General features: G+C 41.1%; 1 protein-coding gene across 1 annotated transcript in view; it reads right to left on the bottom strand.

Moving 5' to 3' along the window:
- Nucleotides 1-9955, bottom strand: part of LOC116562216 (phosphatidylinositol 3,4,5-trisphosphate 3-phosphatase TPTE2-like) — a 75775-nt gene extending 65820 nt beyond the window's left edge. Inside the window, 7 exon segments of the mRNA XM_032294348.1 lie at nucleotides 2944-2997; nucleotides 4208-4261; nucleotides 6278-6335; nucleotides 6338-6437; nucleotides 6768-6831; nucleotides 7270-7323; nucleotides 9855-9955. Coding sequence (XP_032150239.1) covers nucleotides 2944-2997; nucleotides 4208-4261; nucleotides 6278-6335; nucleotides 6338-6437; nucleotides 6768-6831; nucleotides 7270-7323; nucleotides 9855-9955 — 485 coding nt within the window.
- Nucleotides 9956-13943: the final 3988 nt, after the last annotated feature.

Here is a 13943-nt window from a genome sequence, read left to right on the forward strand (position 1 = left end):
GTACCATTCCTTCTGAAACTATTCCAAACAATACAAAAAGAGGGAATTCTTCCCAAATCATTTTATAAGACCAACATCATCCTGATTCCAAAACCCGGCAGAGACTCAACAAGAAAAGAAAACTTCGGGCCAATATCCATGATGAACATAGATGCAAAAATCTTCAATAAAATACTGACAAGCCGATTGCAACGGCACATCAAAAAGCTTATCCACCATGATCAAGTAGGCTTCATCCCGGGGATGCAAGGCTGGTTCAACATACGCAAGTCTATAAACATAATTCACCACATAAACAGAACCAAAGACAAAAACCACATGATTATCTCAATTGATGCAGAGAAGGCCTTTGACAAAATCCAACAGCCCTTTATGCTAAAAACCCTCAATAAGCTAGGTATTGATGGAACTTATCTTAAAATAATAAAAGCTATTTATGACAAACCAACAGCCAATATCATACTGAATGGGCAAAAACTGGAAGCATTCCCCTTGAAATCTGGCACCAGACAAGGATGCCCTCTCTCACTGCTGCTATTCAATATAGCATTAGAAGTTCCAGCCAGAGCAATCAGGCAAGAAAAAGAAATAAAGGGCATTCAAATAGGAAAGGAGGAAGTCAAATTGTCTCTATTTGCAGACGACATGATTGTATATCTGGAAGACCCCATAGTCTCAGCCCCAAACCTCCTGAAACTGATAAGCAAGTTCAGCAAAGTCTCAGGATACAAAATCAATGTGCAAAAATCACACGCATTCCTATACACCAATAACAGACTTAAAGAGGCCAAATCAAGAACAAACTTCTATTCACAATTGCCACAAAGAGAATAAAATACCTAGGAATACAACTAACAAGGAATGTAAAGGACCTCTTCAAGAAAAACTACAAGTCACTGCTCAACGAAATAAGAGAGGACACAAACAGATGGAGAAACATTCCATGTTCATGGTTAGAAAGAATCAATATCGTCAAAATGGCCATACTGCCCAAAGTAATTTACAGATTCAAGGCTATCCCCATCAAGCTACCAATGACCTTCTTCGCAGAACTGGAAAAAATCACCTTAAACTTCATATGGAACCAAAAGAGAGCCCGCATAGCCAAGTCAATTCTAAGTAAAAAGAACAAAGCAGGAGGCATCACACTACAGGACTTCAAACTATACTACAAGGCTACAGTAATCAAAACAGCGTGGTACTGGTACCAAAACAGAGATATAGACCAATGGAACAGAACAGAGGTCTCAGAAGCAACGCAACACATCTACAACCATCTGATCTTTGACAAACCAGACAAAAACAAGCAATGGGGAAAGGATTCCCTGTTCAATAAACAGTGTTGGGAAAGCTGGCTAGCCATGTGCAGAAAGCAGAAACTGGACCCCTTCCTGACACCTTACACTAAAATTAACTCCAGATGGATTAAAGACTTAAACATAAGACCTAACACCATAAAAACCCTAGAAGAAAATCTAGGCAAAACCATTCAGGACATAGGTGTAGGCAAGGACTTCATGACCAAAACACCAAAAGCATTGACAACAAAAGCCAAAATAGACAAATGGGACCTAATCAAACTCCACAGCTTCTGCACAGCAAAAGAAACAGTCATTAGAGTGAATCGGCAACCAACAGAATGGGAAAAAATTTTTGCAGTTTACCCATCTGACAAAAGGCTGATATCCAGGATTTACAAAGAACTAAAACAGATTTACAAGAAAAAAACTAACAAGCCCATTCAAAAGTGGGCAAAGGATATGAACAGACACTTTACAAAAGAAGACATACATGAGGCCAACAAACATATGAAAAAATGCTCATCATCACTGGTCATCAGAGAAATGCAAATCAAAACAACATTGAGATACCATCTCACGCCAGTTAGAATGGCAATTGTTAAAAAGTCTGGAGACAGCAGATGCTGGAGAGGATGTGGAGAAATAGGAACACTTTTACACTGTTGGTGGGAGTGTAAATTAGTTCAACCATTGTGGAAGACAGTGTGGCGATTCCTCAAGGACCTAGAAATAGAAATACCATTTGACCCAGCAATCCCATTACTGGGTATATATCCAAAGGATTACAAATCGTTCTACTATAAGGACACGTGCACACGAATATTCATTGCAGCACTGTTTACAATAGCAAAGACCTGGAACCAACCCAAATGACCATTGACGATAGATTGGATAGGGAAAATGTGGCACATATACACCATGGAATATTATGCAGCCATCAAAAACGATGAGTTTGGGTCCTTTGTAGGGACATGGATGAACCTGGAAACCATCATTCTCAGCAAACTGACAGAAGAGCAGAAGATCAAACACCGCATGTTCTCACTCATAGGCGGGTGTTGAACAATGAGAACACATGGACACAGGGAGGGGAGCACTACACACTGGGGTCAGTTGGGGGGAAATAGGGGAGGGACAGAGGGGGTGGGGAGCTGGGGAGAGATAGCAAGGGGAGAAATGCCAGATGTAGGTGATGGGGAGGAAGGCAGCAAATCACACTGCCACGTGTGTACCTGTGCAACAATTTTGCATGTTCTTCACATGTACCCCAAAACCTAAAATGCAATAAAATAAATGGGGGGAAAAAAAGAAGAAGCAACTCTCCTATTACCTGCTCCTCTTTATATAACTCCATTAAAGAAGGATGCAGAGTTACCTACAAATGCTACAATATGAAGAACTGAAAACCTTCTTAATAAAAAAAAAAAAAATCTCTAAGGCCATGTAGGCTCTAGAAAGTAAATTCCACAAACGTCTGTCTCCTTGTTCTGTGTTTCCACTGCGTGCATGAATCTGTGTATGCACGTTGAAGAGCAGTGTGTATGAATGGATAGATGGATATATTTGCTTATGCAATTGTGTGTATAGTTTTCTATGCACACTTATGCATACAGGTTTCATTATTTAAGTATTTATAACTCACCTTTCAGTCACAGGTGCCTCCTGGTTTGCTCCTGTAAATTCATTTGTCTGTGGACTAGCAAATGATAAAATAATACAGCCAGATAGAAGACATAATTCTGAGTTTACATTTTGGAAAAATTACCTTTCATTACTCTAGAAAGAAACCGCTTAATTTATAACTATTCATGTGTATAGCACTATTGGAACATAAAATGCCTTTTTAAAATTATTTAGAAACTAGGATTTATATGATGGCAACCAACATCTTAAGCTGGAAAAAATAGTAATGCTTCCTGATTTAACTAAATCTCATTATTATGACCTCAGTTCCAACGTGTGACAGCCTTTGTGGTGGCAGTTATTTCAAAGTCAACTCCAGTTTGTAGGTAGTCAGCCCTCTTATTCCATTGAATGTCCTGCTTCAAAGACCCTCCATGAGCTCCTTATGTTCACCCACCATAGTGGTCCCTCCTGCCCACAGAAAGAGTAAGATAACTAGAGGTCTAACATAAGGCACAATCCAATGTTGGAGATTTGAGGTGTGGAGGACCAGCCTCCGTGGTGGCAGAGTTCCACCTCCAAAGCTCTTCGCTCTGCTCCTTTCTGCTGAGGGCTTCACAGTATCCATCTATCACTACTCCTACCTCCTCCTCACTCCAAACAGGATTCTGTCTTCTCTCGGCCCACTCCGGAATGTCTCATACACAGAAAATCTGAATTTCCAAGCCATTTGCCTGTTACTAACTGAGGGTGACAAGACAGTATCAGATGGAGCCCTCCCTCTACATTTTGTTTCTCTTTTTTCCAAAACAACCATAAAAATGAGGAAGTTTACCTATACCTGCTACAGTGATAAGATAAAGAGCCGGGTGCGGTGGCTCACGCCTGTAATCCCAGCACTTTGGGAGGCTGAGGCGGGTGGATCACGAGGTCAAGAAATCGAGACCATCCTGGTCAACATGGTGAAATCCCATCTCTACTAAAAATACAAAACATTAGCTGGGCATGGTGGCATGTGCCTGTAATCCCAGCTACTCAGGAGGTTGAGGCAGGAAAATTGCCTGAACCCAGGAAGTAGAGGCTGCGGTGAGCCAAGATCGCACCATTGCACACCAGCCTGGGTAACAAGAGTGAAACTCCGTCTCAAAAAAAAAAAAAAAAGATAAAGAAACTGTGTCAAAAACACTCTGTATTGCCATGGATACTCCTCAGAGTAAGTCCCACTAATCTCAATCTCTCTCTCTGTCATTGTTTTGTTTGTGTGTACATCTTTTATAACTCACATGTCTTCGGTGGCTCTACCAATGACGATGCCTGTCAGCTCATCTGGATGGGGACTAAATGACAAACATGTTCAGAATCAGACACAATGTGTATTTCTAAATATTTTGCATCAAATAGTCACAGTTACGCTATGAGTTATCCCTGGTTGCACTTTAAATAGTCACATGTACGCATATCACCACAATGACCTGGTATGGCATTTTTAAAATTAGAAACGAGGCTTTATATGCCAACAGTAAGTAGTTTAGGCAGTGAACATAGCAATGCATCCAGATCAAGTGATTGTATCTTCACCAAAATGTATAACAGCCTTTTCGAAGGCACTGAATTCCAGTTCAACTTTCATTTGTAAGTCCCCCTTCTTATAATCCCATCTGAATTCCTGATTCTCAATCACCTCAAAACACCTCCTCACTTTTCAGCCATCCTAGTCTTTCCTTCCTAAGAGTTAGGGTCAAGTAGCGACAGGCCTCAAGCGAGGGCTCCATCCCATGTGATGATGGGTACGGGCTCAGGCAGTCAGCCTCACATAGTGCCAGAGCTCTGGAGGGTGGGGGAATACTTCCAGGGCTATTATCTCTCTTCTGTGTATGTGTGTGTGTTTTTTTTTTTCTGGGGGTTCTGTGCCCTTTATCCACTGCTGTCTCCATCTGCTCCAAGCAGGATTCGCCTCTCCCTTGATCCACTCTACTAGTACAGTCTGATTCCCACAAAAAAGAAAGGTAGTCAACACTAACATAAAAAGCCTCCCTCTATGAGTTCGTCCACATTTCTTACCTCTTTCTAAAAACAGAAGAATATTTTTCACAAAGCTCACCCTGAGAAGACACTAAAAACAGTTTCAAGGGAACTCCTTGTTCCCATGGATGCTCGTGACAGTGAATAGCCCAAATCTCAATCTCTCTACACATTGTGTATATGAATGCATGTATGTGTGTATTCATATACACATCTTTACTTGTATAATTGTATTCCTTTAGTTCATATGTTGCACTGACTAGTCAACAAGAAGATATCCTTTCAATTCACACACAGCGCAGTGCCAAAGAACTTAAAACATACTTAGTAAGACAACACGTAATGTCTCAGCCTTAACGTTTTCAGTTAAAAATAGTCCCAATTACTTTTCAACCTGTGAACTGCTTGATCCTTACAGTTCTTTACATAATTTACACCATATTTTACATAATTATAGCACACATTTTACACTTGTTCGAGACTCAATGACTCAAGATTTAACTGAATTCTCTACCACTGAAGATGACCAATGCTTGGCAGCCTTTTGAGGGTGAATTTCTTTTAAATTCAACTCCACTGTGCAGGCAGTCAGCCTGCTAATCACATCTGAGGACCCACTTCCTGGATGCCTCCGTCACCTCCTTCCTTTGGCCCATCACGCTAGTCTTTTCTGTCCATGAGACACAGGCAAGTGGCTGTGGGCTTAAGGAAAGGCAGCATCCAATGAGGTGGTGGACTTGGGGTTGGCTCTGGGCTCCAGCCTCACATGTGGACAGAGCTCTGGAGGGTGAGGGACAAGTCCACATTCCATTAGCTCTGTTCTTTTCTGCCAAGGGTTTCTTGGCCCCTTGTCAGCCGCTATCCCCATGTGGCAAATAGGATTCTCTCCCTGGTAGGGCCACTCTGTTAGGCTCTTGAACTCAGAAAATCTGAGTCCCTGAAGAAACTGCTTACTATCAACTAAGGGTAACAAATAAACTAACAGGAAGAAGCAACTCTCCTATGACCTCTCCTCTTTATACAACTCCATCAAAGACAGATGCAAAGTTACCCACAAATGCTACAATGCAAACAACTGGAAACCCTGTTTAAAAACATTCTTTACGGCCATGCAGTCTCCTGAGAGTAAATTCCACAAATGCCCATCTATCTCCTTGTTCTATGTTTCCATTGTGTGCATGGGATTATTTGTAGATGTGTGTTGACAGAAGTGTGTATGGATGGATGCACGGATAGATGGACAGATGGATATATTTATGTGCCTGTGCGTGTGTACAGTTCCATGCACACTTATGCACATGTATGTCTTTATTCTTCTAATTATAACTCACCTTTCATTGGTAGGTGCCTCCTGACTTGCTCCTGCCAATTCATTTGTGTGTGAACTAGGGATGATGAAAGGACACAGTCAAACAGGAGACACAACTCTAAATTTACTTTTCTGGCAAAACTACCTTTCATTACTCTACATATAAACCGGATAATTTCTGACTATTCATGTATATGGCACTGTTTGGATCTGAAATGTCAACTTTTTTTTTTATTAGAAATGAGGATATACATGATGGATACCAAAAACTCAACCTACGGAAAATAGTAATGCTTCCCGATTTAACTAAACCTCTTTATTAGACCTCAGTCCCAGTGTGTGACACCCTTTGTGGTGGCAGTTATTTCCAACTCAGCTCCAGTTTGTAGGTAGTCAGCCCTCTTATTCCATTGAATGTCCTGCTTCAAAGACCCTCCATTAGCTCCTTAATTTCAGCCAGCATGGTTGTCCCTCTTGCCCCTCAAAAAGGGTCAGGTTACTAGAGGTCTCACACAGGGGCACCATCCAGTATGATGGGGATTAGAGGTTTGCAGCACCAGCCTGATGGTGGCAGAGCTGTGGAGAGGGGAGAACACCTCCAAGGCTCTTAGCTCTGCTCCTTTCTGCTGAGGGCTTCACCCTACTGTGACTCCTCATACCGCCCCCACATTTCAAATAGGATTCTCTCCTCCCTCTGCCCACTCTGGTATGTCTCATACACAGCAAATCTGAGTTTCCAGGCATTTGCTTACTCCTAACTAAGGGTGACAAGACAGTAACACAGGGAAGCCTCCCTCTATAGTGTGTTTCTCTCTTTTCTTTTCTTTTTTTTTTTAACAACTATAAAAATGTGGTAGTTTGCCTGTACCTGCCACAGTGAGAAGATAAAGAAACTGTGTCAAAGACACTCTGTATTTCCATGGACACTCCTCAGAGTTAAGTCCCACTAATCTCAGTCTCTCTGTCATTGTTTTGTTTGTGTGTGTGTTTGTGTGTACATCTTTTACAACTCACATGTCTTCAGTGGCTCTATCAACAATGTCTTCTGCCAGCTTATCCGGATGGGCACTAAAGGACAAATATGCTCAGAGTCAGACGCGATGTGTAATTCTAAATGTTTTACATCAAAAAGCTACAGTTACTCTATGAGTTATTCCCTGGTTATACTTTAAGTGTTCACATATCTCCTAATTTTTTAATGATCACCATTCTAACTGGTGTGAGATGGTATCTCAATGTGGTTTTGATTTGCATTTCTCTAATTACCAGTGATGCTGACCTTATTTTCATATGTTTGTTGGCTGCATAAATGTCTTCTTTTGAGTAGTGTCTGTTCGTGTCCTTTGTCCACTTTTTGATGGGGTTATTTGTTTTCTTCTTGTAAATTTGTTTAAGTTCTTTGTATATTCTGGTTATTAAGGCCTTTGTCAGATGGGTAGATTACAAAAATTTTTTCCCATTATGTTGATTGCCAGTTCACTGTAATCATAGTTTCTACACTGTTGGTGGGAGGGTCAGAGTGTAAATTAGTTCAACCATTGTGGAAGACAGTGTGGCAATTCCTCAAGGATCTAGAAATAGAAATACTATTTGACCCAGCAATCCCATTACTGGGTATATACCCAAAAGATTGTAAAACATTCAACTATAAAGACACATGCACATGTATGTTTATTGCAGCACTGTTCACAATAGCAAAGACTGGGAACCAATCCAGATGCCCATCAAAAATAGACTGGATAAAGAAAATGTGGCACATATATACCATAGGATACTATGCAGCCATAAAAAAGGATGAATTCATGTCCTTTGCAGGGACATGAATGAAGCTGGAAACCATCATTCTCAGCAAACAGGCACAAGAACAGAAAACCAAACACTGCATGCTCTCACTCATAAGTGGGTGTTGGACAATGAGAACACATGGACACAGGAAGGGGAACATCACACACCAGGGCACGTCAGGGGGGTGGGGACATTAGGGGAGGGGTTAGCAGGGGGTGGAGAGATTGGGTAGGGATAGCATTAGGAGAAATACCTAAGGTAGATGATGGGGCGATGGATGCGGCAAACCACCGTGGCACGCGTACACCTATGTAACAAACCTGCACGTTTTGCACATGTACCCTAGAACTTAAAGTATAATAATAATAACAAAGAAATGTTAAAAAATAGAGTACTTTGGAGTAAAACTAAACTAAAATAAAGTAAAACTTCATATGTAAATCACTAAATTGACCTGGCATGGGAATTTTTTACTTTAGATATGAGGTTTTATATGCCAAGAGTGAATATCTTAGTCTCTGAACATAGCAGCACATCCAGATTGACTGTAACGTCACCAAAATTTGTAACAGACTTTATCAAGGACATTTAATTACAGTTCAACTTTCATTTGTAAGTCTCCCTTCTTATTATCCCATCTAAATTCCTCATTCTCAATCACCTCCAACTACCTCCTCATATTTCACCAATCCTAGTAGTCTTTCCTGCCCAAGAGTTAAGGTTAAGTAGACACAGGCCTCAAGCAAGGGCTCCGTCCCATGTGATGATGGGTATGGGCTCAAGCAGTCAGCCTCACAGAGTGCCAGAGTTCTGGAGGGTGGGGGAATACTTCCAGGGCTATTATTTGTAATTTGGGCTGTTTATTTTTGTTTTTTGTTTTTTTTTTTGCTAGGGGTTCTGTGTCCCCTTTGTCCACTGCTATCGCCTTCTGGTTCCAAGCAGGATTCACTTGTCTCTTGATTCACACTACTAGTACAGTCTCATTCCCACACAAAAGAAAGGTGGTAAACACTAAAGCCTCCCTCTATGAGTTCTTCCACGTTTTCCTATCTTATTGCAAAAAACAAAAGAATATTCTTCACGAAGCTCATCCTGAGAAGATGCTAAAAATAGTTTCAAGGGAACTACTTGTTCCTGTGGATGCTTGTGACAGTGAATAGCCCGAATCTCAATCTCTCTGCATGTTGTATGTATGAATGCATGTATGTGTGTGTTCATATATGCATGTATACATGTATAGCTGTATTCCTTTAGTTCATATGTTGCATTGTCCAGTCAACCAGAAGGTACCCTTTCAATTCACACACAGGGCAGTGCCAAAGAACTTAAGACATACATAGTAAGACAACATGTAACGTCCCAGCCTTAACGTTTTCAGTTAAAAATAGTTCCAATTACTTTTCAGCCTGTGAGCTGCTTGATCCTTACAAAATTTAGGTGTGTATTTGGTTATTTGGAATCCTCCATGCCACTTTACCTATACACCATACTTTACATAATTGTAGCACACATTTTACACTTATCCGAGACTCAATGACTCAAGATTTAACTGAATTCTCTACCACTGAAGATGACCAATGCTTGGCAGCCTTTTGAGGGTGAATTTCTTTTAAATTCAACTCCACTGTGCAGGCAGTCAGCCTGCGAATCCCATCTGAGGACCCACTTTCTGGATGCCTCTGTCACCTCCTTCCTTTGGCCCATCACGCTAGTCTTTTCTGTCCATGAGACACAGGCAAGTGGCTGTGGGCTTAAGGAAAGGCAGCATCCAATGAGGTGGTGGACTTGGGGTTGGCTCTGGGCTCCAGCCTCACATGTGGACAGAGCTCTGGAGGGTGAAGACAAGTTCACGTTCCATTAGCTCTGTTCTTTTCTGCCAAGGGTTTCTTGGCCCCTTGTCAGCCACTATCCCCATGTTGCAAATAGGATTCTCTCCCTGGTAGGGCCACTCTGTTAGGCTCTTGAACTCAGGAAATCTGAGTCCCTGAAGAAACTGCTTACTATCAACTAAGGGTAACAAATAAACTAACAGGAAGAAGCAACTCTCCTATGACCTCTCCTCTTTATACAACTCCATCAAAGACAGATGCAAAGTTACCCACAAATGCTACAATGTGAACAACTGGAAACCCTGTTTAAAACACTCTTTATGGCCATGCAGTCTCCTGAGAGTAAATTCAACAAATGTCCATCTGTCTCCTTGTTCTATGTTTCCATTGTGTGCATGAGATTATTTGTAGATGTGTGTTGACAGAAGTGTGTATGGGTGGATGCACGGATAGATGGACAGATGGATATATTTATGTGCCTGTGCGTGTGTACAGTTCCATGCACACTTATGCACATGTATGTCTTTATTCTTCTAATTATAACTCACCTTTCATTGGTAGGTGCCTCCTGACTTGCTCCTGCCAATTCATTTGTGTGTGAACTAGGGATGATGAAAGGACACAGTCAAACAGGAGACACAACTCTAAATTTACTTTTCTGGCAAAACTAGCTTTCAGTACTCTACATATAAACCGGATAATTTCTGACTATTCATGTATATAGCACTGTTTGGATCTGAAATGTCATTTTTTAATTAGAAATGAGGATTTCTTTGATGGCTGCAACATTTTAAGCTGGAGAAAATAGTAATGCTTCCTGATTTAACTAAACCTCTTTATTAGACCTCCGTCCCAGTGTGTGACACCCTTTGTGGTGGCAGTTATTTCCAACTCAGCTCCAGTTTGTAGGTAGTCAGCCCTCTTATTCCATTGAATGTCCTGCTTCAAAACCCTCCATTAGCTCCTTACATTCACCCACCATGGTGGTCCCTCTTGACCCTCAAAAAGGGTCAAATAACTAAAGGTCTGACACAGGGACACAATCCAGCATGACAGTGATTTGAGGTTTGCAGCACCAGCCTCCATGGTGGTAGAGTTCTGTAGGGTAAAGAACACCTCCAAGGCTCTTAGCTCTGATCCTCTCTGCTGAGGGCTTCACAGTACCCTCACTATTCCTACCTCCTTCTTCCTGCAAACAGGAATGTCTCTTCTCTTGGCCCACTCTAGTATGGCTCATACACAGAAAATCTGAGTTTCCAAGGCATTTACCTGCTACTCAGGGTGACAAGACAGTAACAGATGGAAGCCTCCCTGTTTACTCTGTTTCTCTTTTTTCCAAAACAACTATAAAAATGTGGACATTTACCTATATATGCTACAGTGAGAAGATAAAGAAACTGTGTCAAAGACACTCTGTACTGCCATGGACACTCCTCAGAGTAAATCCCATTAATCTCAATCTCTTTCTCTGTCATTGTTTTGTGTGTGTTTTTGTGTGTACATCTTTTATAGCTCACATGTCTTCAGTGGCACTATCAGTGATGACTCCTGCCAGCTCCTTCAGATGGGGACTAAAGGACAAATATGGTCAGAGTCAGATACTGTGTGTAATTCTAAATGTTTTGCATCAAATAGCTAGTTACTCTATGAGTTATTCTCTGGTTACAGTTTAAATATTCACATGTATGTATATCACTAAATTCACCTGATATGGCATTTTTTCAATTAGAAATGAGGTGTTATACATCAACAGTGAATATCTTCGGCTTTGTACTTAGCAATGCGTCCAGATTAAGTGACGTATCATCACGTCAATGTGTCACACCTTTTTCCAAGTACAGTTAATTCCAGTTCAACTTTAGTTTGTAAGTCCCCTTCTTATAATCCCATCTGAATTCCTCACTCTCAATCACCTCCTCACTTTTCACCCATTTAGTTATCTTTCCTGCCCAAAAGTCAGGGCCCAGTGGCTGCTGGCCTCAAACAAGGGCTCTATCCAATGTCATGATGGGTATAGGCCCGGGGAGTCAGCCTCGCGGTGGCAGGGCTCTGGAGGCTGAGAAATACTTTCAAGGCTATTAGCTCTGTTCTTTGTTCTGCTGCTAGCTTCTCTGTTTATTGTCCACTGCTATCTCCTCTGGCTCCAAGCAGGATTTGCTTCTTTTTTGGTCCTCACTACTAGAGCAGTCTCATTCCCACAGAAACAACAGGCGGCAAACGCTAACATAGCAAGCCTCCCTCTACGAGTTCTTCCCCATTTTCCTACCTCCATCCAAAAGACAAAAAATATTTTGTACAGAAGCTGATCCTGAGAGGACTCTTGACATAGTTTCAAGGGAGCTATTAGTTCCTATGTATGTTCATGGCAGTCAATAGCCGGACCTCAATCTTGCTGTGTATGATGCATGTACATGTGTGTTCATATATGCATATTTATGCATAATTTTATTCCTTTATATCACATGCTACATTGGCCAGTCTACCAGAAGATCCTCTTTCAATTCACATAGAGGGCAGGGTCAAAGAATTTAAAACATTGTGCTCGCTTCGGCAGCACATATACTAAAAAAGAATTTAAAACATACATAGTTAGACAACATGCAACTTTGTAGACTTAATGTTTTCAGTTCTAAATAGTTCCAATTACTTTTCAACCTGTAAACGGCTTGACCCTTACACAAGCCATGTGTGTATTTGGTTATTTGGAATCTGCCATGACATATTCCCTACACATCATACATTGTAGCATACATATGATTGTAGCATACATTTTAGACCTATCCAAGACTCACTGACTCAAGATTTAACTAACACTCTCTACCACTGAAGCTGACCAATACATGACAGCCTTTAGTGGGTGAATTTCTTTTAAAATTGTTGTGAAATAACTAAGGGTGACAAATACAGAAGCAGGAAGAAGCAGTTCTCCTATGACTTGCTCCTCTGAATATAACTCCAACAAAAAGAGATGCAACGTTATCTACAAATGCTACAATGAGAAGAATTGGAAACCCTGTTATAAAACACTGTATGGCCATGCAGGCTCCTGAGAGTAAATTCCACAAACGTCCATCTGTCTCCTTGTTTTATGTTTCCATTGCGTGTATGGGCTTGTTTGTGTAGGTGTATTGAAAGAAGTCTGTGCGGATGGATGCATGGATGGATGTATTTGTTTCTGTGCCTGTGTGTGTAAAGTTCTATGCACACTTATGCATATGTGTGTCTTTATCTTTTTATAACTCACCTTTCGTTGATAGGTACCTCCTGGGTTGCTCCTCTCAATTCATTTGTGTGTGGACTAGAGGACGATAAAAGAACAGTTAGACAGAAGACATAATTCTAAATTTACTTTTTTGGAAAAACTAGCTTTCATTGCTTCCATGACTCTGCACATAAACCAGTTTATTTCTGACTATTCATGTGTATTCAACTATTTTAATCTAGAATGTAACTTTTTTTTATTAAACATGAGGATTTATATGGTGGCAACCAACATCTTAGGCTGGGGATAATATGAATGCTCCCTGATTTAAGTAAAACCTCTGTATTATGCCCTCAGTCCCAGTGTGTGATAGCCTTTGTTGTGGCAGTTATTTCAAACTCAGCTCCAGTTTGCACGTAGTCAGTCCTCGTATTCTACTCGATGTCGTGCTTTGATGGCCCTCTAACACCTCCTTACCTGATCGTCTCTCCTGTTCCTCAAGCAGGATAAAGTAACTGCAGGTCTGAGTCAAGGGCACAGTCTGATATCATGGTATTTGGAGTTTGGAACATCACCCTCCATTGTGGCAGAGTTCTGAAGGGTGGAAAACATTTCTAGGGCTGTTACCCTTTTTCTTTTCCCCTTAAGTTTTCATTACTCTCTGTCCCCTGCTATCCCTTCTGTTTCCAAATAGGATTCTCTGCTCTCTTCAGCCAATGTAGTAAGTCTCACATATAGGCAGTCTGAATTTTTTTTTTTTTTTTTTGAGATGAAGTCTTGCTCTATCACCCAGGCTAGAGTGCAGTGGCATGATCTCTGCTTACTGCAACCTCTGTCTCCTGGGTTCAAGTCATTCTCCTGCCTCAGCCTCC

The sequence above is a fragment of the Sapajus apella genome, unplaced genomic scaffold, assembly GCF_009761245.1.
Source record: "Sapajus apella isolate SASKATOON/1434 unplaced genomic scaffold, GSC_monkey_1.0 scaffold32, whole genome shotgun sequence".
Lineage (NCBI taxonomy): Eukaryota > Metazoa > Chordata > Mammalia > Primates > Cebidae > Sapajus > Sapajus apella.